Below are 24454 nucleotides of genomic sequence, written 5' to 3'. Positions count from 1 at the left end.
TAGAAATATTCCCAACTAGTGAGCATTTTTACCTAAGCCTTGTGGTTTTCAAAAACCACACAAATCACTGTTATGGGCAAGTGGAGAATTACTGAATTGTGCAATTTGGCTGGTTCCTTTAATGTAGGTTCCCTTATTTTAGTTCTGTCAAAGCCTCACATTTATTACCCATTGTGTTGCTGAATCTTTAGATTTAAAATAAACAATACCAACAAAACCAAAATGATTCAGAATGTCAATGCAGTATATTTTCTTTATTGAAAAAAGAAAGTACTTGAATAACACAGCTGTGGCTTAAAAAGAAAAGAGAGAGAAATTATTTTAAATGTGTGGGTAAAGAGAAACTGACAGAGATGAAAAGAACTAATACATTTTTTTTTCCCAGCGCAGTACTCAAATGTGTCCTTCAGTTCGACACACAACTAGGCTAGAACTAATGAGTCAAATGCTAAAACATCTTCTGAATATTCTCATAGAGAGTACTTACAAATACTGTATACAAGTTGACTTGACAGATTATGCTTCTAGAAGTTTCCCAGATAATATTCAAAATTCTAACCATCTATGGGGGAAGGACATTTTTACAATAGTAAATGCATCAATTGCTATCACAATAAATGAAAAGCTTATGCTACTCTGCATCTTCCCATTGCTCGGGATATCCTTTCCATCTTAGGTCACTAGTTTTTAATCACCTAGATAGAGTGAGCACTTAACACATGCATGTTATATACTTGTGGTTAAACTTCAATAACAACACTTAAGTTGGCATTGACCATGTATTTTCTCAAGCTTAAAACATAAATACAAATAAACACTACATTGTTTTCAGTATTTCAAAACATGTACTGGAGCTTGCCATTTAGCTGTGAAGCCCTGGTGAACAGGAGTGAGATTTCAGAATTTAAGTAGATATTTTTTTTTTTTACCACAGTCACCATCATTACTGTGACTCTCTCCATCCATAACACAGCTGTAACAGGGTAAATCTGGACCTGCTCTGTTGAAGAGAACTGCATTTTTGAGCTACAACATGTTTACTGATTTCAGCATCTATTCAACAGCTGTTCATACCCATTCACAGAGGCAGAACAGAGTTATATTAAGCTCTGCATCATATAACCATGCCAACCCTTGAGCCATACTCTCTGAGACCAGAATCATGTACGGACACTGGGGTGGAGGTGGGAATCGCTTAGTTAGATGGTTGGATGGTTGCTTTTTGTTTTGTTTTACAGAGCAGCAGATTTAATGCTTTACCTTAGGGAACTCCAGATAAACCCTATAATTGAAAGCCCAATGGGAAGGAGAGAGTTCTAAAAGTAGTGTCTGAACCCAGTTGAATTAATAACTAGAACAACCAACTGTTTTGTGTCCCACTAGAAATGTGTAAAAGCAGTCTACTTCTTTTAAAATACGAACAATGACCACAAGAAAATGCACAATTTTCCAATTTCAGAGAACTCCAAAAATAACACAATTATTATTCACCACATATCTTGACAAAAGCCAAAAGTCTAGGTGAAAGATAGACCTATTGTATCCATGCAAACACATGTGTATATAAAGATTTATATACATACATACATGCATGAATATGAATATAAATAGATGAATTGATAGATGAATACATATGTATGTAGGTAGATGATAGATAGAAGTTTTTTCCTCAAATTCTCTCATGAAGTGGACAGATAGATTGTATAACTATTATAGTATTTGTTGTCATACAATTTGGATAGCATGCTTCATGCCAATAAGCCAAAAAAAAAAAAAAAAAAGAATGAAAACAAAAAGTAACCCTGAATTACTGGTATAATCTCTCATTGGGTTAGATTGAAGTTTCACCTCTGCATAAGAGAATCACCTTTCATTCAGGCCTTCCCAGTGTTCTGTTCACAAGACAGAAGGAGCAGCATGTCCAGAAGTGGTCAACTACTCCTGTCCTGGCCCAGCTTGTCCAAATGGGAATCTGCACCAAGCACTCCTCCCTCATTATCCCAGAGAAGGCAAACCACACGCATAACAAATATACTAAGTCTTTGGTTCCTTCATCTACTTATTTTACTTGGTCATCAGCCTTTTATCTTGTTTTCTCTTTCTATGCTCCAGAAGACTGTGTAGCTTGATTTCTTAAGCTTTGCATCATATAACCATGCCACCATGATGTATGTTAAATAAACTTTGGTAAGAAGAGCTGTACTAAGGATACATGATAGTCAAAGATTGACATGCCACCATATACATTTCTCTGTTAATCTTTGTTAAGGGAATGGGGATGGGTTTAGGAAAGAAATCTGATTGTCTTGCGTCTGGGATTCTGCACAGGGTTGTTTTTCTAGAAACACATTCTCCTAGATATGCTTCTTTTAGCACCTTTTTTTGACCTTCCCCAGACTCTAACCCCAAACCTTCAATCTAGATTCTTCTACACTAAGATTCAACACAAAGAAGGTAGCTTTAGTTGTCTGTGATTCTGCTGAAAAGTCTCAAGGACTTTGAGATTCTTTGGTTTTATCCAATATTTTGCATCTTTTTAATTTTTCTCTCCCATGTGGAAATAAGAAGTTATATGGAAAGACACATATCATGCTAACAATACTCAGATAAACTGGAGGGAAGGGTAGTTTCCAGAGACAGAACTGCCAGAGCTTATTCTAAGTTCAGGAAACCCTCCACTTACTCCCTTCTAACCTAACTTATGATGGAAATTCCTCACATTGTCCGTTCACTCACCTTTAACTGACTTTTTTGTTTTAACTCACTTTTTCACCTCCCCACCAAGTTATTAGCTGCATCCTTCTCCTGCTCTTCTCCAGTGTCCCCTAGGACCTCTAGGCAGGCATTCTCTTTAATTTGGAAAAATTATATACCCTATCTTCCTATATAGGAAGTAATTACTGCAGCCTTTCTCTGTCTCTTTTTCAACCACATCTCCAAAATCCCTCTGAAAGTTACCCACAACATATTGCAGATATATCCACTTACCCTTGCTACTTCTGCCTCCTTTTTCCTTAGTAATATTATTATTATAGAGCAACAGCCATACTTGGAATATTTTACTAAACACCCGATTAACTTTCAGGAGAAGAAGTAGGTGGGAAAGCCCTGAGAGATGAAGTCATCTCTGCTCCATCCTTAACCATCTGTGCCATTTGGGAAGTCTTTGGGGAAGGTCTCTGAGCCTCAGTACCTCCAGGAGGGAACCATGAATATGATTACTGACTTCCCATGGCAAGTGAGTGCTTAAAACTTTCATTGGTTTCAAAATTTGGTGTTAGTAGGATTCCTGGGGGAGCATGAAATAAGTGGTTTTTGACTCTGGATTATTGCAACCTAATTTAAACCCAATCAGTTCAAACAAGATTTATTTTTTCACAATACAAAGACCATTGGCTACCATTATGCATACTTGAAATAAGAAACCAGGTAGCCAAGGCAGAGAGAATTTCGCCTTTCTTTCCTGTTGGTGGCACAGATGTCAAAGTCAGTACTTACTGCATCTCTTGGGGTGACATCTAGTGTGTGACTGGCTCTTCTGCTTTTCTCTGGTTCCTATCTCTTGGACTGACTGATCTTCTTCTCCCTGGTAAAGTCACAGGGCTGCCCGAGGCAGTCCTGTCTTAGAGGAGCAGATCTCGTGTTTGCACATCCAGAGATGACAACTCTATAAGAATTCTTGCCTTTGGTTGATGCCTTTCTACTCTGCCTTTATTGCCCTTGTTTTTTTAAATCACTATTATTAAAAAAATTGGGACTTTTCAAGTCCATATATAATTTGTTCACCCCACCAAAAAAAATAAATATTTACTATTATCCTCATTTTCAAATAAGCAAACTACAGCTCAAAGAGACAAAATATTTTCCTAAGAACCCACTGTCAAAGGTAAGAAGTGATTCCCTAACCCTAATTATTTGATTCCAGCATCAATGCACCCTTCACTTTACCATGGCCTCCACATGTTTAATAGCAAGTTTTAAGTTTATACTTTCCTTAATTATGAGAGTGGATATAATAAACAGTAGAATCATGGTACCTCTTTTAATCTCTCCAGAGGCATTTCTCTTTAATCACCTGCAATGAATGATTGTTTATTACATAATTTTATGGTCCAGATATATACAGGACAAAAATTTACTGAATTACCCTTGGTAATTATAGCATGTGGAAAAAACCTATCACATTTGCTTACCTTGACCTACTTTAATGAAGTGACAATGTTCATTATTAGCAGTCTTACATCTAAGTGTTCCCTATCTCTACACAAGTCTGTCTCAGCCAGAATAAATGCCTAGTTAATCAGAAGTGTTTAATTTATTTGAAAAAGCTCTAATAATGCCAGTGCTTAATTTTCTGTAGCTATTATACAACTGTCCTACTTCCCATAATACATTTGAAAATAATGGTATAATTATTTGTAATTTTTTGCATGATTTGGTACTCAGAGGATAATATACCTACAATGCCATCTAGAAGCAGTTCTTTGACCTTGATAGGAAAATTGAGAAAGATAGCAAATAGCTATCCTTGCCATTTTCTATTTTTCCCTATTCTCAGCTATGGATAGATACCTCCATGAAGGAAACATTCAGTGGTTCCACAGAGGCTCTTCCACCACTGATGGGACTCAGATCAGAGTTTTGAAAACAGGGTGCATTTTCCATGGTCTAGAGGAGTAAAAAGGATGTGAAGATAGTCCATAGGTTGTCCTCAGAAAACTAAATCTTTCAATTTCTCCCTTCCTACCCTAAAATATGAAAAATATAATGTAGATGCTAACAAAAGCACCAGACCCTGTCTAAAATATTTTGAGAAGAGTATTACCACCAATGCATTCACAATTGTCAAGTAATTCTGTGTTAGACAGGATCCACCACATCCCTAGTTTATATCAAACAGAGCAGATCAAGAGTAGGGGCAGATCCTATTTGTCAATGAAATATAATTGTGTAGTCAAAAGAAAATTGCCCTGGCAGGTGTGATGGTACACACCAACAATCCCAGCAACTCAGGAAATCTCCTGAGTTGGAAGCTAAAGCAGAAAGATTGCAAGTTCAAAGCCAGCCTCAACAACTTATTGAGACCCTGTCACAAAAAAACAAAAACAGCTAAGGATGTAGCTTAGTCCTTGTATTCAATCCCCAGTACTATGAAAAGAGAGAGAGGAAGAGAAAGAAGAAAAAAAGAAATTTTCCCTAGACATAAATATCTAAGTTCTAATTCCAGCTCTGTAATAAACTTTTAACCTTGGGTGAGACATTTTCTGTGCCTTAACTGCTGAACAAGAAATATTCATACTCCCCTCTCCAAAGGCATTGGAAATTTTATCTAAGACAATAGAGGTAAGAATAATCCAAAAAATATAACACACAATGGAAACAAAAACATATGATTAAATGAAATCCTTTGCCTACTGACTTTGATCAAATGTGTTTGTTATACTTTTGTTCCCCTCATTACTGTAAGAAATTAGGACTATATTAGAACCAGCAAAGGATGCACAAGTCTTGAGCTATTGTTAAGATCCCTTTTAAATGCATATTGTGGTGGTCAAGAACTCTTGTTTACAGGTCACCTGGACCTAGAGTAAATCCTACTGTGTGACCTTGCCAAGTTATCATATATTTCTGAACTTCAATTCCCTCTTTTGAAAATGGGGTGACATATTCATATATAAATCCCATCTCACAGGATTATTATAAGAATTAAATCCATATGAAAATATTTAACAGAAGACCTTGCACATAGTGAGTACTTGATCAATGTTATAAATAATGTCCTTTAATATTTCTTCCATAGGATGTAAATAAAATCTCCTATAAATAAACAGTTCTAGATACAAGTTTGAAAGATACTGGTTTAAGTAAGTTTCTATTTGCAAACTTCTCAGAACCATTCTTGTGCTCATGAATAAAACAATTCTTCAAAATGCAGTGATGATATCATTTTCCCAAAGTATTTGATAATCAGAATCTATTATTTTTACAATAACTGTGAAGTACTGAGTTTAGGGGATTGTGCTTTGGAGAATCTTGTTCTCACAAAGCAGATACTCATAATACTGTGATGATATTGCAGGATGTTATTCTCTTCAAAATAATGGAGAGTGATAGGGAGGGAAGAAAGTAGGTAAGTATAAATGTGAAAGAATATAGTTTATGAGTTGGTCACTCTTGAATTTGGGGCATGGATACATTAGACTTGGTTATATTATTCTTTTTTTGTACATGTTTGAAAAATTCTGTAAAAGTTGTTCAAATATATTAAACCAGGAAAAAATGTGTATAGATGATGGCATCTCTTACTACATACAACAAGGTTTAAGAAAAATGACTAATCTCATGGGGTTTGCAAGATTCATTCAAGCAAAGGTAAATTATTTGCTGCTTTCATTAAAATGGGGATGAAATTCTTCCCACACCTCAGAATCAAGAGAGGTCACCAGTGGTGACAGCAGTCAAGGAGACTCTAGCTGGGACATCCGGAGGCAGTATCATATCTACTCATAATCTCAGCCTTTTTCCCACAAAGCCTTTTGCATTTAGAAAATGGAATGTAAATTATATTTGTAATTCAAAAAAAAAAGTTCATAACTTTTTCTCTTATGAACCTGTTAGATGTGCTATCACAGTGAAAATCAACTAAAATTTTAATAGGAGTTAAAATAGAACCAGTTTTTGAATAACCAAGAATGGAATATGTCGAACATTTAAGGGACATAGTGCGATAGTGGACTTAAAGCCTGGTGAACACCTTCATTTGAACTGAAGCTGCTGTGTTGGGAGAGGGCTGAGGCTTTTTGTTGCCAGGGAATCCTAAGGAAATTGCAGTTGACCTGGAACCCATTTCAAAAATGCCTAATTTATTATAGTAAAAGAATTTCCTCTCCTGCTAACAATGAGATCATTGGGCAACTCTCAGGGGCTTTTTAGGCAAATTCTCACTAACTGCTCTTTTACTCTAAATGTCATTATTTTAACAGACCTCATTATTTTGAATTATGCCCAATTCAAGGTACTTGCATATTTGAGTCATGTATTTTGTGCTTTCAATTCACTTTGTGCATTAACAAAATCCTATTATTGTTCATTTAACCTTTAGAAAGTTCACAGATCGCTAACCTGCCTGTCACCAAGATTTGTGTTCATGCATTAGTCATTTCCCAATTGGACCATTTCACGGTCTCCTGGCAGTCCCTTTCCATTCATCTATTTTGTGTTTACAATCCACTCAAAATTTATAAGGTGATTCAGTTTCCATCCTCTAACATTCCTATTTCTGCTCTCCCTCTAGCAGGGCATAATGACTTTTTTCTTTACCTAAGAGTTTAAAATGAAGGTAGAAGCTTCTTATTTTATTTCTGTTTGGGAGTTCCAAATAAAGTTAAAAAGAAAGAAAGAAAGATAAAAGCCATTCTATTGAGTCATGGGGATGATGATTTTCCAATGTCCTCTTTACCAAAAATGAATTCAGATTTCTCTGGTTTGACTACATATTCTGCAAAGATTTCTAAAAAGGGGGATGTCCCAAGAGTATTAAGAAGGAATTCAGTGGAAGAATTGCAGTTTCTGCCTACATGGAATCCATATCTGGAGCCTGCAGTGGGCTTGGGCAATGACTTACACACTAACTGTTAAGAAAGAGAATATTGGGGCATTGAAAAACCAACGCTTTCCTCACTGGAACTATAGCTTTTGCCTGAAAAAAAAAAAAAAATCCCTGAAAGGCTCTCAGATATCACGGCAAAACCATCAGATGTAAACATGGCTTTCTAAACTGATGACCCTTCCTATCAGGACACCCCTTTGCACTGTTCTGCCAGTCATAAATAAAAGCCTGCTTTTACCAATCCATGCCCCTTTCAACTCAATATGTCATCTGCAACAGAACAAATCAGATTATCAATGTGGAGTGAAGCTGTTGCAGAAGAGATAGCCTGATTTCCTTTGGTCAAACATTCTAGACCAGCTTTCACAAGTCCCAGTTCAGTAAAGAGTGAGGTCCTTACTCACTAGACTGAGATGTGCATTGCAGGACATGGGAAGCATGGGTCTAACACTCTCTAGTTGGTAATTTGACCACCATTCTGGACTAGAACAATTCAGCCAAGATGGTTGACTAGGATATTGCTAGGATGATTATTTTGATATTTCTTGTTAAAAACTTCTCTCCTAGTAACTAAGAACAGAGTAGGGACGAAGAGCATGAGAAGAAGATTAACATTAAACAGAGATGANTTTTTTTTTTTTTTTTTTTTTTTTTTTTTTTTTTTTGCTGGAGAAGAATAAGCTCCCAGAGGACTAAATTCATGTTTCATTCAATATTATCACCCAGGCACTTACTGGGCTGAGGTCACATAGTGAACCAGAGGCAGAACCCTCTTCTGATGCCTCCCTTTGTCATGTTCTTTTCAATATTCCTGCTGTTCAGGGCTTTGCTAGAATCACAACAGGGCCTTGTGCTCTTCTCCTGGGCTGCTGAGAATAACCAAAGCAAACTGTATCTTTGAATGGGTATCCTCCAAATATATAGAAGGAACCTCTTATCCCACTTTTGGATTTTCTATGACAGATGAGCTTGGGATATTGTGAAGTCTGAGAATTCCATTTGGAGGGCTTCATCAACACAAGTGTGGGATGATAAAGACAATCAACAAAATCGAATTTTCTCATAGAAAAAAAAGAGAAACGTTATGTTGTTGGTTTATAAACAGATCATCATAAGCTCTCTGGTGGCCAATTCTCCCACAGAACAGACTCCTTAATTGAACTAAATTTCCCTTCTTGCCAGGCTCCACATCAAATTTGGCAAGTCAATTTCAAAAATATACATATCTTATGTGTCAGGCTCTTTATTGCAAGTTTATGTAATTATACATTCCAACCAACTATTCTGTACATAGTTTTGAATTTCTAGGGAAGTAAACTGGGACTCATTTCCAAACTGTCATGTTTCATTTCCAGAATGAACACTAAGGAAGTTAATGAGCAACTATGTGAATTGACCTAGGAGATAAGGCAGGAAGAGGTACTTTGGGGTAGGAGAAAAAAATTCCCTATCTCATGCCAGTAACTTAAGTCAGAATGTTTTTAATAAAGAAGAACATTTCCTTTTCCTTTGCTACCCAGAGCTCACATCTCATTAATCACCAACTCTTGTCTATTTTTATTTTCAAAACACTTTTAAATTCCATTGGCCCCTCCTCCACAGCCCAGGCACCACTCTTCAGACCCTAGTCTGGATTAATTTTTCTCCTGTTTCTTTTTAAAAGTCATCCTTCGATGCTTCTGGAATTGTGGAGTATATAAGAATTACCTGGGACATTCATTTAAATGCAGATTGTAGGCATCATTCCACAAAGAGTCTAATGTAGGGTGTGGCCAGAGGCCAAATGATCTGCAATTTAAATGAGCATCCCGTGGCAACTCTAATACCTGGGCTCCAAATGCTGCATTTTGATAGGAATAACAGCTACATTGGCCTCAAAATGTATAGTCTAAAATGGAAATCTGAAAGCAATTTACACATACTAGATACACTCACATACTTTCCCACAACACGTAGGAGCAATAGAACCTACTGACCATGATAACGTGATTTTCAAAGACATTTATAAACCCTTTCCTTGTCTCCTCCCCAACTTCTCAGAGCCTTAGAGACATTATACTAAAATACACAGTATGCTCTTTTTCACAAAACTCTGATTCTGAAGACCCTCCTAGAATATTTTTCCTAACCAATACTTATCAAGGATTCTCTTTTCCAAGAATACCCCTGAGTCTCATCCTCTTCCCTCCCCTATGTGATTTAGGGTAACCCTCTTATGCTCTTACTACTCCCTCAGCAACCTCTGGAACAGCTTCCTCCCAAATATACTCATGTTTTTTCCACCACACCATGGCCTCTTCATATAAGAAGTGGGCCCTATTTTTTGCTTCAGTCTTTATAGGAGGAATCAATAAATAAAGTCTACTTCAACTTATCCTCAACTGTGATCCTATCCCCACATAACTGGTTCCTTATCCTTTAAGCAAAGCTAGGACTTGATGCACCTGGTCTAGACCTCCTCAGTTCTTAACTCCCTATTCTATTTATAAACCAAACAAGGAAGCACAAGTATTGTGAGAGATCTAGACTAGGAATTAAAGCAAGCAAGAAGATGAAAACCTAAATGATGGAATAAATCGCTGTCAACCCATATAGCAGAGCAGTAAGAGGCACAAACTCTGGAGGACAATTGAGAGAGGGGAAGCCCAGCTCTTCCATGCATGTGCTGTGTGATTTTGAGCAGACTGAATAAACTCTCTGTGCTTCAATTTCCTAAGAGGGGACAAAGAACATCCCTTCAAATTGTTGAGACACATAAAACAGTAGAGCAGATTTTGGTAAAGTTTTTCTATGAGGCACCAAAACATGCACAGGTTAGGATTTACAAGAGAGATGGTATGTCACTAAACCACTCAAAAGGACAAGTAGGTACAGACACTATGGGAACAAAGGGGCATGGTTATGTTCCAATAAAATATTGTTTGCAAAAACCAGCAGTGGGCTGAATTTGGCCCAAGGGTTGTAGTGTGCTGACCTCTCCACAAGACCAATGTATGGCACCTGTGAAGTTATAATATTATAATTGTTATTTTTTTTTTTTTGGTTAAATTTCCTTCTGGACAAGTGACTTCAACTTTTCATACATACGTTAATTATGTTCCCACTATAACGAGAACACATTGTATCTATTCACATACATTAGAATCAATATAAAATGGGCTGTCATCTGAGACTCACTATATCAGAATATTTCTCACCATTCTTCATTGATGTTTGTAATCAGAAATAAAACCAGTAGAGTATTTTCTGGGAAAGCACAGCTTCCCCTGTAATTTCAACCACTCTGAAGCACAGAACCTAAGTTTGAAAACCCCTGTAAGAGGCTATAATGGGAGATATAACAATAGCAACCTGACTGGTATGAATGACTTTGTTCACTTAAAAATCATTTATATTAAATGATACACTGTTAATTAACCATTGTGTTAAATTAAACTCAGACAATACTAAATAAAACCAAGTCACTACTAAACTACTAAATATGGAATAAATCACTCCCTTTCTTCCTTCCAGTATCACAGTCTACTATTATAGTTCTGCTTGCAGTGCTAAAAAAATATCTAACTGGATTTGGTGGTACACACCTGCAATCTCAGTGACTTGGGAGGCTGAGACAGAATAGCTAGTTCAAGCCCAATTTGGGCAAATTAGTGAGACCCCATTTCAAAAATAAAATGAGAAGGACTGGGGATAGCTTAGTGGTGGAGTGCTTGCCTAGCATGTATGAGTCTCTGGGTTCAGCGCCCAGTACCACATACACACAAAGAAAATCCTAATCCTAAGAATTATTTAGATATTCTTGGCATGAATAGTATCGGCATGAATGCTACTACCCAGGAATAGCCTAGAAATGAGACCAATAGCTAGATATTCCGATTGTAGTTCATGTTGCAATTCTAAATTCTAGGAACAATGAATGACTTAACCACTTCTGGAATTTTTCTCCAGGTGATAAAAATAAATATTTTTTAAATGAATTTAAAGAAGCCATCGCTGCTTCCTCTTTACATTAATTTTTGCAAGCAAATATTTTTTGGCCACATTCATTTAGAAGAAGTGGTTGCTCTCCTCTGCCTGTGTAGACTGAATTTATTGGATCCTCCCAATGCCTGCCTTTAACTTTGGGGCCTGGATCAGCAACAGCTGCTGCCACCCAGAATGAGACAGGAAACTCTGTCGCTCATTAGCTCTCATACACTCACATGCACCTCCATACTCTCATTTCTGCCTTATCTGCTTAACCCCTATATCCTCCAGTTGCTTTAACTCTTTGTCATGAGTACCCTTGAACCAGCCACTTCTTGCAGAGGAGCCCACCTGGGCTCAGGTTAACCTGACTGCTGATTGCTAGCCCTGTCCTGGTACTACATTCACCAATAGCAGGAAATAGCTCAAAATAAGTGAGTGGGGTCTTCTATCACCTTGGCCCATCTTCCCTTCTTTGGAGAGGTATAAACATTGGGGAGAGCCCCCATTTTACCCCCATCCTTAGTGAAAGTCCTCATCTGTGCCCCACATTCAGGCTCAAATTGCAGGATAAGATTATCCTTTGGATGGATGCCCTGTTGGCAGTAAATGCCTGCAAAACACTATCTTGAGAGTATTTGTACAATTTTCAAGCTTGGTCCTATATTTAGAGAAAGGTGGCAACTTATCCAATCTCTGGGAGTGTTGAGAGTTACTTGCTGCTTTCATGCTATTATTCTTCACTTCCAGTCCTTTCACACATTTCACCAGCCTGTACTCACACGTGGATTTGCTTCTACATGGATGCAATTTCAAAATGTGTAGGTTCAGATCTAATTCTGGACAGTCTGGATAAATCCCACACATTTGCTGGCAAATTTGGCTCTTTTTTTTTTTCAAATGGATCAGATGCTTTGTTTTTCCTCTAGCAAGTTAGATTCTGTTCATTTTTGTTCATTTGGGTGTGCATGTGGGGCAGGTGGGTGTTGGAAGCGGATGCCACTTGAGAAGCAGAAAATATTTAGAAAAGTATAATTTTAGAGATTAAGAGAAAATATCCTTTCTAAACAAGTTAGGTCTAAGCAAGTCAATCCTTGCTAACATAGCTGAATGTGAAGAGATGCTAAAATACCCAGCAGCTTCATTTTCCCCTGCCCTGCTTTCACAGGGAGGTGAATGGACTCTGTCTCCAGTGCTCAGAGTTCTCCCCTGGAATACCTGACAGCACATTGTACCTCTGTCCTGATGGTAGATCACACCAAGTGAGTATCCTGTTCACAGAAGACTCACATTCCAGTACCCAGGGACACTTTCAAGACTCCAAGTCCTTCTCTAACCTAGCTGTCTATGGGCTGGATGTTATTGCTCAGGCAAGTTCTGATTGTTACCACATTCAGTGGGAAATGATGTATAACCATGTTAGCTTTAACAGAACCACTCATTTGACCAATAGGTATGCCAGTTATCTTGTTAAATTATAGATTCTGGGTTCAGGTGTGGTGCCCAAGTTCTGTACTTCTAACCCTGGGTCTGTAGATAACATTTGGGTGATAAGGATTTAAATCACCCTACATACAGTAATATTATATATAGACATTAACAGGTTAAAAATCCTGGATACGCCTTCAAAATGCAGACTTCTCTGCTTTAAATACACACTCCAACTAGGTATCAGAGGACCTTGTAATGAGAATTCCTGTAGCTGTCTTGAGCCCAAAGATAATTTCTGATTCTTCGTCTAGTTTCACAAAGATTTATAGTAGGCAATTATTGAGTTCTTTTCGCAGCTAAGTGTCCACCAGAAGACCAGTCATCGTGATACTCCATCAGAGCTAACCAGACAAGTTTCCCTAATCGTCTTCTCCTTTGAGGGTGACTCCCTCTGGAATGTGCAGACCTCTACTCTCCTTCTAATGCATTGCCTGCCACCTCTGACTATGTATGGCTTAAATGAACAAGTATCTTATCAAGGTTCCAGTTCTAACACTCGTGATTTTCTATAGCAGAGTTCAAAATGGGGAGTTGCCACCAGATTTTGGTGTGTATCTCACCTTCCCAAATAGCTAGAATATCTCCTAGATCTATGGTGACCCAACATCTTGAGGAACATTCTCCTACCACCTTTAAAAGAGTTTGCAGTTGTCACTTCAAAAACCATGTGGAATAATTAAATGTGGGTTCTTCTAAGAATTAAAATAATAATAGCTTCCATTTGTTTGTGCTTTCAATGAGGAAGAACTTTCCTTAGTGTCTTACAGACTTCACAATAATTATTCACAACAAATCTTAATGAGGTAAGATTGTTTCTATTTCATAGGTCCAACAACTGAGGACACTGAGAGAGTAAGTAATTTGCCCATACAGCTGGTGTTCTGGCTTGGATATGAGGTTTCCCCCCAAAACCTCACATGAGAGACAATGCAAGAAGGTTTAGAAGAGAAATGATTGTGTTGTGAGAGTCTTAACCCAATCAGCAAATTAATACTCTGATAGGAATTAACTGAATGGTAACTGAAGTGGTAGGATGTGGCTGGAGAAGGTGGGAATTCAGGGCATGGCTTTGGGTTATATATTTGTTTTTAGCAAGTGGAGGCCGCTCTCTCTGCTTCCTGATCACCATGATATAAGCTGCTTCCCTCCACCACACTCTCCTACCATGATGTTCAGCTCACCTGGAGGGATGCAGCTGGCCTTTTGTGGGCTAAGACCTCTGAAACTGTGAGCCCCTAAATAAACCTTTCCTCCCCTACAGGTGTTCTGGTTAGGTCCTTTTAGTCACAGCAGTGAAAAAGCTGACTAAGACAGCTGGTAAATGACAAAACCCAAGTTGGACATCAGGCAGGCCTGGCTAATTCCAAAACTGTACCCTGAATTTATATGCTGGTCTCCCATGCTTTGGCACTGTTAGGGAGAGAAACATTGTCATCTACAGTGCCCAGATACCTGGCAAATCCCTTTTATTGTATCCTGAGGAAGAAAACCACTGATTCTTAAAGTTTTTCCTTGCTCAAGTCAGCATTCGGTCATCCAAAGATTACGAATCATTGCCCCTGGCAATGAATGAATCCTTCTCTAGAGGACCTTGCAGGAGCCCCACATTCCTCTCTCCATCTAAAGACCAGAAGCACATACACAAATAAATTTCCCAGGACCTGTCCTGATATTTTAGAGTTTCTAAAAGTATCCTGTCAAAGCAAAGCCTGATAGAATACATAGGTCCTCGTCTAGAAACTATTAAAATTAAAACGTGTGTGTGTGTGTGTATGTGAGTGTGTGTGTTAGGCAACATTTCTTCTAAAATCCCAAGTTCCTAAACAATTAAAACACATTTTTTACCTTCTTTTGCATCTCCCAAAATATTCAGGATGCTGTATACTTCCAGCACTTAATAAAAGTTCCTAAATATAAAGTACAATGAATGCATGCAATATTTGCTATGTAGATTTGGCCAATGTTTAAAACAAAAATAAAACCAGTAAAGCACATGTACAATTTAAATGCTTTTTTTTAATCTCATTTATGTTTTATGTATTCCAGGGCCTGTGGTAATGCAAGGGCATATTTGGCATGGCTAAGGGAGATATTCAAAATAATTGAGAAAAGTGTTTTCAATGTCAATGTTTGTTTCCTGTATAAAATTCTTGCCTTTTGCCACCTTTTCACAAGAGGAATACAGACTACTAACAATAGCCAAATATAGAATCAACCCAGGTGCTCATCAATGGATGAGCAGACAAAAAGAATGTGATTTATATGCACAATGGAATATTATTCAATCATAAAGAAAAATGCTATTCTGTCAATTGTAGCAAAATGGATGGAACTGGAAGACATTACATTAAATGAAATAAGCCAGGTACAGAAAGACAAGTATTACCGATTCCCTCTCCTGTGTGAAACTTTAAAAAAAAAAAGTCAACCTGAATATAGAACAGTGATAACTAGAGATTGGGGAAGGGAAGGAGAGAGAGGGTGGATAAAAGGAGTCTGGGTTTGATCAGTGCATACCGCAGACACATATTGATACGTTTCACTGAATGTCATTAATATGTACAATTAATGCACATTAATCAAAAGTAAAAAGAGGAATAGATAATGGTTATAACTTTGTCCTTCTGGACAATGAGGCCTGGCTCCTTCCCAACAAAATTAATTATTGAATCAACGGCTGATGCCATCTTCACTAACCTCTTTTCTGTAATGACATATATCTTCGCTCTCTATAAAACGTGCACTGAGGCTCTGGCAACCTTGAAGACACTTCCTTACACGGGTGTCATGGGTCCCCCCAGCACCCGCTCATCAGCACTCTCTGGCTCTGTTCCTGTATTGCTCTCCTCTCCTTTGTCTTTTCTTCCTCATCTACAGTAGCTTAATGAAGATATAGCCACATTCAGGGGGTCTGTGGTTCCTATTGCTAAAGACCATCAAAGACAGTGGTATGTTTTTCAAGGGAAAATTAAAGGGGACAAAATTTTCAGCTACCATTTCAGTTGTAAATAATCAGCATGTGTGACTCTTGAGAAAACTACATTTTAAGAATCAAATAATTGGATTTTACTGTGAACTATATTCCTCTTGCCTCACCCTACTTGGAAAAAAATGTCAAAATATATTTAGGTTTTATTATGATTCTTAAAATCCAACTTTGCAAGTGAATAAGGCATCTCTAGTCTTCATACCCATTTTATAAATTCATTTATCCATTCACTTATTAATTGGACAGGCCATGTTTAAATAGAGGTGCGTAGAAACAAGGGAGTTTAAAATGAAAAACCAGGGATTGAGGATTTTAGATTATCAATTCAATAGTTCATCCCATGTTTCCAAATCTCCCCTGACAGTTGCTTGTTTGATTCCAACCACTTAATTTCCAAATTCCCTTCACATGTCAGGCACCTGGGCACTTAGAGCCCAGAGGAGGTGCACATTGCCTGCTCAAAGATTTTGTGGTCTCTCTCAAACACCACTACCAGCACACAAAATGCAATCAAATCTTTTTCCTCTTCCTCTTCTTCTTTTTTTTTTTTTAATCTAAAGCAAACTTAAATTGAAAACTACAGAAGTGTTTGGTAACAGAGTTTCCTCAAATCATCAGACATCCCTGGGAAGCACAACTCAACTGGGGAAATTATTCACTCACAGCCAACCTTTGATGACTTCCTTATTCCTTTCTTTCTCCCTTCTACTCCAAGGATCAAATTTCTCTTTCTGTATCAATAGTGATAACAATTCTGTGCCTCCTAGTTCTTAGAGTATTATTTTTTTAAAAAAATTAGATTGGCAGATTTAAAATCATATATTTTAAATTGGTAGCAGGAATTAATTCTAGGATCTCTTCCCCAGAGAATTTAAACTCTCTCTTCCCTCCCCACTATGCTACTTCTGCACAGGTTTTTTTGTTTTGTTTTGTTTTGTTTTATTTTGTTTTCCAGTGGTGATGCTGGCCCAGGGCCTTGTACATGTGAGGTAAGCACTCTACCATCTGAGTTATATCCCCAGCCCAGGTTTTCTTTTAAGGCCACATTTCAGTTTAACGGTTAAAAAACGAAAGTGTACTTTCTATCTTCATTATACAGAACTATAATACCAATGTTAAATTTTACATTGTAGACAAATCTACACTAACCTGAATGTTATTATCTTCCTCTTTTTCCCTCTAATCTCTTCATGATTCCCTTCCACAATTATCTCCCTCAGATAATTGGAATAAAAAAAGGAATAAAAAATAAAAATTAAAAAGCCTCTTTTTCTTCCTTCAAGTCTATTGACACCGGCAATTATTTCTTTTAATTTTTCTTTTTCTGCCTGACTCCTTAACTCTATAATCTCCATATCATTGTGTGTGGCCTCAGATTATTTTCAGCTACCTATTTTGAATAGCTTCACCTATGTTGCAAATACCTTGTGTTCAACCCATCCAAAATATTATTAATTCTCTCTCCCCTCTCTTGAACCTTTCTCCTCTGCCAACACCATTTTCCACATTATTTCCTGAGCAGATGCCCCCAAGCCATCCTTGACTCTTCTAACTCTGTGTCATCAATTGCCAAGAACTACATTTTACAATATTTTACAGCTATATTTTCAACTCCATTTCCATTGTCATTCCTTAATTCAGGTCTTCATATACTGTCATTTCTTTAAAGAGCTGTCTAACTGGTCAGATAACCCCTGATCTTGATCTTTCATTTGTCCCAGAGGATCACCCTCCTTAACACCACCAGACTGGTCCTTCTTATCATAGCTGGCCCTACTTCTGAACTGTTACACCTACCTGAAAGTTAACAACAGCAATCATCAATATGCAGGGGGTGTTCTTGCTGTCACAAGCATGGTGCTAAGTGCCTTTTATCTCACCTAAGACTCACAATAACCCTGTGATACTTCACATCCTTATTTTACAAGCTTGCCAAAGGGCACACTAGGGTGCAAACCCGGGCAGCCTGACTCTGTACTTTACAGCTGTGCCCCACTCCACACCCCTTCATGCCTCTATAATTTACACATCTGCCTTAAAGTCCCTTGCCTCTGTCTTCTAATAACAATTTTGTTTCTTTTCTCAAACTTTGATAAACAATCCCAAGCCCCACTCAGAGTTAACTTTTTGCTTTATTCACAGAGCATGTTTTGTAGCATCTATTTGACGCTTATCTTAAACCAATGACAACATCAATCTCTTCTTCATCCCCTACCCCAACTCTCAAGATAACTCAAAATGAACTAAAGATGGTACCATACATAGAGGGCTGAGCCTTGGAGGTGTGTCCGATTCTCTCTGAACCTTCAAATGCAAGGATGGAGAGATCATCAATGGCACAAGTGGTCGCTTTCCTCCCCTTTTCTATTTTTTAACTAGAAGTTACCAGAAGGTAGAATGAGAATCCATGAGCAAGACTTGGTTCATAGCAGAAGGTGGAGGTAGATGGAATGAAGGAAGTGTGGAGGATACCTGCCAGCTATTCTTTAATAGCAATGCAGATGGTCATGCTCCTCAGATCAGGAGAGATGATCAGATTGACATCAATTTTACTAATACTATTTGAACCTAGTATTTACAAGCCTGCCACTTTCATTAGCTGTTAAGGGACAAAGGTCTGCCCTTCAAATCTTTCCATCTCATTCAAAATTGTATATCTTTATGGATTTCAAAAGGTATTCAATGAAGAAAAAATGAACAAAGAAAGAACAAAGATCACAAAGAACAAACAAGAAATAACAATTACACATAACTATTTTCACTAAATTCATTTCTTAAACAACTACAGCTAGTAGTACCATGCTAGATCCACTATATCAGTAACTAGACCCTAATAAGAAAAACCCACCTGTGTAAAATTAACATCAGTGGGAATTATTTTTGTCCTCAAATTTAGAGAGAAAGAGAGTTTTCCATTTAGTGATTTCAGACAAAACTCATTTCCCTATAGGACTTCTTTGCAGAATCGTTGCTATTGGAGTATGACCCTCTGTCAGCATGAATAGAGAATAGCTATGAGAACCAGAAGCATCTACCAGTCAAAGAGCCATGGCCCAACACACAATCCTGATGTTTACCCACCAAAAAGAACCCCAGAAACTGCATTCCGGACTCTACGTCAAGAAATGATAATGATGATGCAGTAAAATTAAATAACACCCTAAAAATAAAATATTCAACATTTTTCTTAATATCTCAGAATTATTACTGTTTGGCATGACAACAGGTTTTAAAGCACAATTAAAAAGAAAGTTCCAGGGATGCTCACTCATACTATTCCTTCAAGTAGTATCCTCTAATCTAGTTTCCATTGGCCACTAGAATTTTCCAGCAAACCCTGGCTAAAGGAAAAACAGAAAAAAAGTGTACAAAATATAAAAATATAATATAAAGAGAAAACTGTGGCTGCAATCAGATGTTAACAGCAGTGAAGAGGTGAATAACTGAATAAATGTGTCCATGAGTGATGCTGTGTCCATCTTCATACCTCTTGATGGATTTCCAGCACAGCAGAAGACTTCCTGACTGTGGTTACGGTGTGCAGCCTAGACATGGGAGAAATTCAAATTAATAGACATAGATATTTACACTAATGTATCCATATATATGCATATTATATACATATATACACACACACACACACTCATGTCCCCTTGACTACTTTGAATACTATGTGCACAAGACTTGAATTAGAATGAAAAATGATATTTCAATTTAGAATATTCAAAATCAAGGAATCTTTTGGGCAGAGCTTTCCAAAATCAAGATGCTTTTTTAACAGCATGTCCGGATTTCTCTAGAACAAAATCCATTGCACATCTGCTTACCATTCCTCTGAGCCTTGGGACTGACCTATTAAAGGAGCATTCTTTGGAAACAGAGCACTGCAAACTAAAGTGGTCAAGGGAGATTAAATTATAATAACTATGCCAGAGTTCAGGACTTTGTTCTCCCTTGTTCTTTATCTTTGCTAAAATATTAGGAAAGTAAAATACGTCTATCCTTCACTGTCCTGCCCCAGTGTGTCTTATGGATCTTTCTTTTCCATCTAAGACTGGTCCAGGATCTAATGACTCTTTCCTCTGTCACTGGCCATAAGTGGCCTTATTAGTCTTTGTGGAGATGGAGTCAAAGACCTATGACCACAGACAATTTTTCCTTTCTCAGCGTCTGCTTCACCAACATTCAACAATGACTGTGCATGAGATATGTGGGAGAATCAACCAAACAACTGAAGCTCAGGCCCAATCAGACAATGAAAAGCTGAATCTGCAGGTAGGGTCCAGGCCATAGCAGCTTTTCAAAATTCCCCAGGTGTTTTGATCACAGAGCTGTAGTGAAAATGCACTCTTTGCCTGAGACTACCTCTAAATACCTCAGTATGGGAATAATAATATTCAAAAAGGGGTCTTGCCACGTATTATCCTTTTGGTTCATCAACTTCTACTAAAATCTCAGGGAATTCGATTTGAGAGTGGGAGTGCATAAGGATGGGATAAGTTTAATTTGTGATGAACTGTTAAAATCCCTCAAAATTTATTTCCACCATCTCATATTCTCTACGTTAGCTTTTTCATTTGAATTCAAAATTATTTATTTCCCAAGAAGATTTCTCTTTATCAGCAAATGTGTTTCAGAGCTCAGAAATAGAACAAGGATGTCAGTCCAGTTCAAATCTACTTAATTGCACTAGCAGTAAGTTATCCACTCTGGATCGGCTTCATGTTCCTTCATCTCATGCTATGGGTCTCCATAGTACTCACCTGCTTAACTTCTTAATAACTACAAAGATAAATAAGATTTTGTTTTATTCACTATAAAGATAAAAATAAATCTTCTGCCCTTCTGCTTCTCTCTGAAGCAGTCCCCCATTCATCCCAACTCTCCTAAAATCTGCCACTCAGCACATCTTCCACACTGCCTCCCTGAAGAGGCTTTGGCTTCTAGAAGCCATGGTCTCCTGGTTGCTTCAGCACCACTGCATGCTACTCCAGGGGAAGCTGAAATTCCAGAGCAAGGAATGAACCCTTGCCTTCCTCAGCAGAGCAATTGCTATATTTTGTATAAATGGCTAATGAGAACAACTGAAACGTGCTTAACCTTGATCTTACTCGAATCTCAGTTTCCTCATCTGACAAGGATAAAGAATAACTTGGGCTCTGATTAACATAAAGTAAAAGAATCTGGCACTGAGCAAAAACATCATCTCCCTTCTTCCGTTCCTGTGCCTGCCCAATGCCTATGCTCTTAGCTAGTGGTTGTGATGTCCCAAACAAAAGAATCATCTGTTGTGTGAAATTTCGGATCAATACCAGGTGGGACAGTACTCTCGGAATAGAATGGCTTTGGTTCCGTGTAAGTAAGTTAAGAGTCATTGACACATAGTGATTGCTCCAGTTGACACAGTGAAGCATCTTGGTTGTTCCAGAATCAAAAGGAGAATCACTTTTCTCACTATCTACCCACACAATCCCACCCCTACATATTGTTTTAGGAATTTTTATGGACAGAAAATAAAATTCTTCTTATCCTACTCCTGGACATTACACTCCAACCTTGAGGTGATAGCATATCCTAGTGGCTTGAACCCCTTTAGAATTTTTTTAAAGATTTTTTATTAAGATGGACACAATATCTTTATTTATTTTATTTATTTTTATGTGGTGCTGAGAATCGAACCCATTGCCTCACATGTGCGAGGCAAGCGCTCCAGCGCTGAGCTATAACCCCAGCGCCACCCCCATAGGATTTTGAAACAAAGAGTGCATGATTCATTTCTAGCTTCTGAGATTTTACCTGAAGTCTTCCAAAGACTTCTTCTTCGTTGCTTTCAAACCACCAGTCTGGCAACAAGCAAATTTGTAATCAATGACCTGGTAGATGATCGGATTGTACATCGCTGCAGATTTTGCAAGGAGGGTTGGCACTACAGAGAGCTGGATGGGAATGGAGTCTGGCCTTCCAAACGCTGACCACACAGAGACCACTGCATAAGGGATCCAGGCAATCAGGAAACCAGCACAAATCAACATCGCCACCTGACGAGAGAAAGCGATGAAGAAGAGAATGGAAAAACTTCGTAAGTAATGAGGACCTAAAATGACAGGTGTGGAGGAGGAGCAAGTCACCTCTTCACACCCCGGAAAACGTATCTATTGCAATGCATTTATCTTGTTCCTAGGAATTATTTCATATGGACTTCTCAAAAGTTCAGCTAGAAGAAGCTTTATCCACTTATCACTTCCTGTCCATTCTCTACTCTAGAATTTTAATGTACCCACAGACCCAAAGTATAACCCTTTAATAACTGTCAGGTTTTCCCTGCATTTTGGGTAAGAAATCATAATAAAAAAGACATCTGTTCTCCTGAGCTTTCCAGACTTTTCAACCCACATTCACTTAAAAACTTGACAGAAAATACATTCACCTTGATGAAATTTTAAATCATCCACATTTGCCTCGGGAAACTGAAAACTCTGCCCAGGTTTGAAATTCTAATATGCATCTTCTTCAGAGGCTTCTATTAAATGTCATTTCTTTTGGCTCAGGTGTTGCTCAAGTTTGAGGCTCAGATTGTGGAAATTCACTAAGTATAAAGTAAAACACAGTCATCACACCTCAGCTGAAGTGAGACTGTTGTACAAAATGAGACTTTTCCAGAAAGCACCTTTCTCTCACCCAAAATTATAATTATCCAAAGGTCTCTTAACTTTCAGACCAAAGAATATTAGAGATACAGTTTCTCACCACCTGCAGTTCAGTTCCCTTAATAATATAGACCTACTCAAGACCCTACAATGACCTGCCTGATTGCTATAAGACAGCTCACTCAGTTCAACAGAACTTTATAGCAAATACTTCGACAAAACACTATGCCAAGTGCTATAAGGAATACCAGTGTGGCTTCATGCCTGTGTTGTCTCTCTCTAGAATACAGATAAATACAGTACAAAGCTGAATATGATTTAAGCTCCAGTTCAGAAGAGAAAAAAATTGCATCCTACTCGGCAAATTATGAAGAGTTTCACAAAGGATGTGACATATAACCTGCACTTTGGCAAGTGGAAATAAAAGAATAAGATTGAGACCAGCATGAGCAAAAGCTTGGGGGAAAAAAAAAATCATGAATGAAGTTTTCACAGAAATTGTGAATGAGCTGTAGATGTGGTGATGCATGCCTGTAATCCCAGCAACCTGAGAGGCTGAGGCAGGAGGATTAAGTTTGAGGCCAGCCTCAGCAATTTAGTGAGGGCCTGTCTCAAAATAAAAAATAAAAAGGACTGGGGTAGCTCAGTGGTAAAGCACTCTTAGGTTCAATTCTTGGTACTAAAAAGAAAGAAAAAAAATATTAGTGAGCAATTCACTTTGATATGGAAAAGCAGCAAAGGGAGATGAGGCTAGGAAGAAAGATATGTACTCAGGGTTTTATATGTTACTGAACTTGCACTGAATACTTTGTGCTTTGAGGCAGTAATAGGTTTTGAGCAGGAAATATGAGAGCTCTGCTTGATATTAATCTATAGGATGAAATGTTGCATGGAGAAATAGAAGCCTAAATATCATTGTTTATTCATTTAATCAACAAGTATTATTACATGTTTTGTGTAAGGTCTATTGCAATGAACAAAGCAGATACATCCTGCCCTCATAGAATCTCCATTCTTAGTGAGTTGTTGACAACTGTATGAACAAGAAATAAAAGGCGATTTAGTTAGAGTAAATTTACTAACACTGGAAAATACAGTCCAAATTTTGTTTGTTTTGTTTTTGAAACAGGGTCTCCCTAAGTTGCTCAGACTGACCTTGAACTTTGAATTCTCCTGCTTTGGCCTCCCAAGGAGCTAGGATTATAGGAACACACCATCATTCCCAGCTTTGGGCTTTATTTTAAAGTTGAACTATTTCAGAGAGAGAGCGCGCTAATTGATAGAGTGCATTACCTTCAAAGTATTCCTATACTGTGATATACTAGAATATTCTTTCTGTAAGATAAATAATAAAACTATATTTGAAATCAGTCCTCTAATAGACATCTGTCTTTTGTCACTTTGTTTGAACTTATTTTCATCATCCCAGTTATCCTCTGCTTTAGCATTCCCAGCATTACTCCCTCTCCTAGGAGTTTTATGGAATTGCCATCAAAGGCATCAGATGACTCTGACCAATCAGAGGACTACGTGCCCTTGGCTACAACGCTATGAACAGGGAGCTTGATCATCTTGGGGGTTTTAGAAATGAATGTCCCTTTTATCTCTGAGTTCCCTAGAAGCTTGGGATTATGTAAGAAGGAACCTATCTGAGGCTGCTTCACTTCCCTCCTCCTTCTCTCTTCCCTTAATTTAAGGGGGAAAATGTTATGTAAAAGATCAATGATAAGACGCGAAACACAAAGTGCTCCG

General features: G+C 37.9%; 1 protein-coding gene across 1 annotated transcript in view; it reads right to left on the bottom strand.

Annotated features, from left to right (window-relative positions):
* Positions 1 to 267: 267 nt before the first annotated feature.
* Opn5 (opsin 5) overlaps positions 268 to 24454 on the bottom strand; it is a 43576-nt gene continuing 19389 nt past the window's right edge. The window contains exons 5-7 of the mRNA XM_015487933.2: positions 21852 to 22093; positions 19543 to 19600; positions 268 to 1000 (exon numbers count right to left, since the gene is read on the bottom strand). Of these exons, the coding sequence (XP_015343419.1) occupies positions 944 to 1000; positions 19543 to 19600; positions 21852 to 22093 (357 nt within the window). The 3' untranslated portion in view covers positions 268 to 943. The remainder of the gene's footprint in view (positions 1001 to 19542; positions 19601 to 21851; positions 22094 to 24454) is intronic.

The sequence above is a fragment of the Marmota marmota genome, unplaced genomic scaffold (genome assembly GCF_001458135.2).
Source record: "Marmota marmota marmota unplaced genomic scaffold, marMar, whole genome shotgun sequence".
Classification (NCBI taxonomy): domain Eukaryota; kingdom Metazoa; phylum Chordata; class Mammalia; order Rodentia; family Sciuridae; genus Marmota; species Marmota marmota.
Note: the sequence above shows the minus strand (reverse complement) of the source record. Positions and strands in the feature narration are given on the sequence as shown.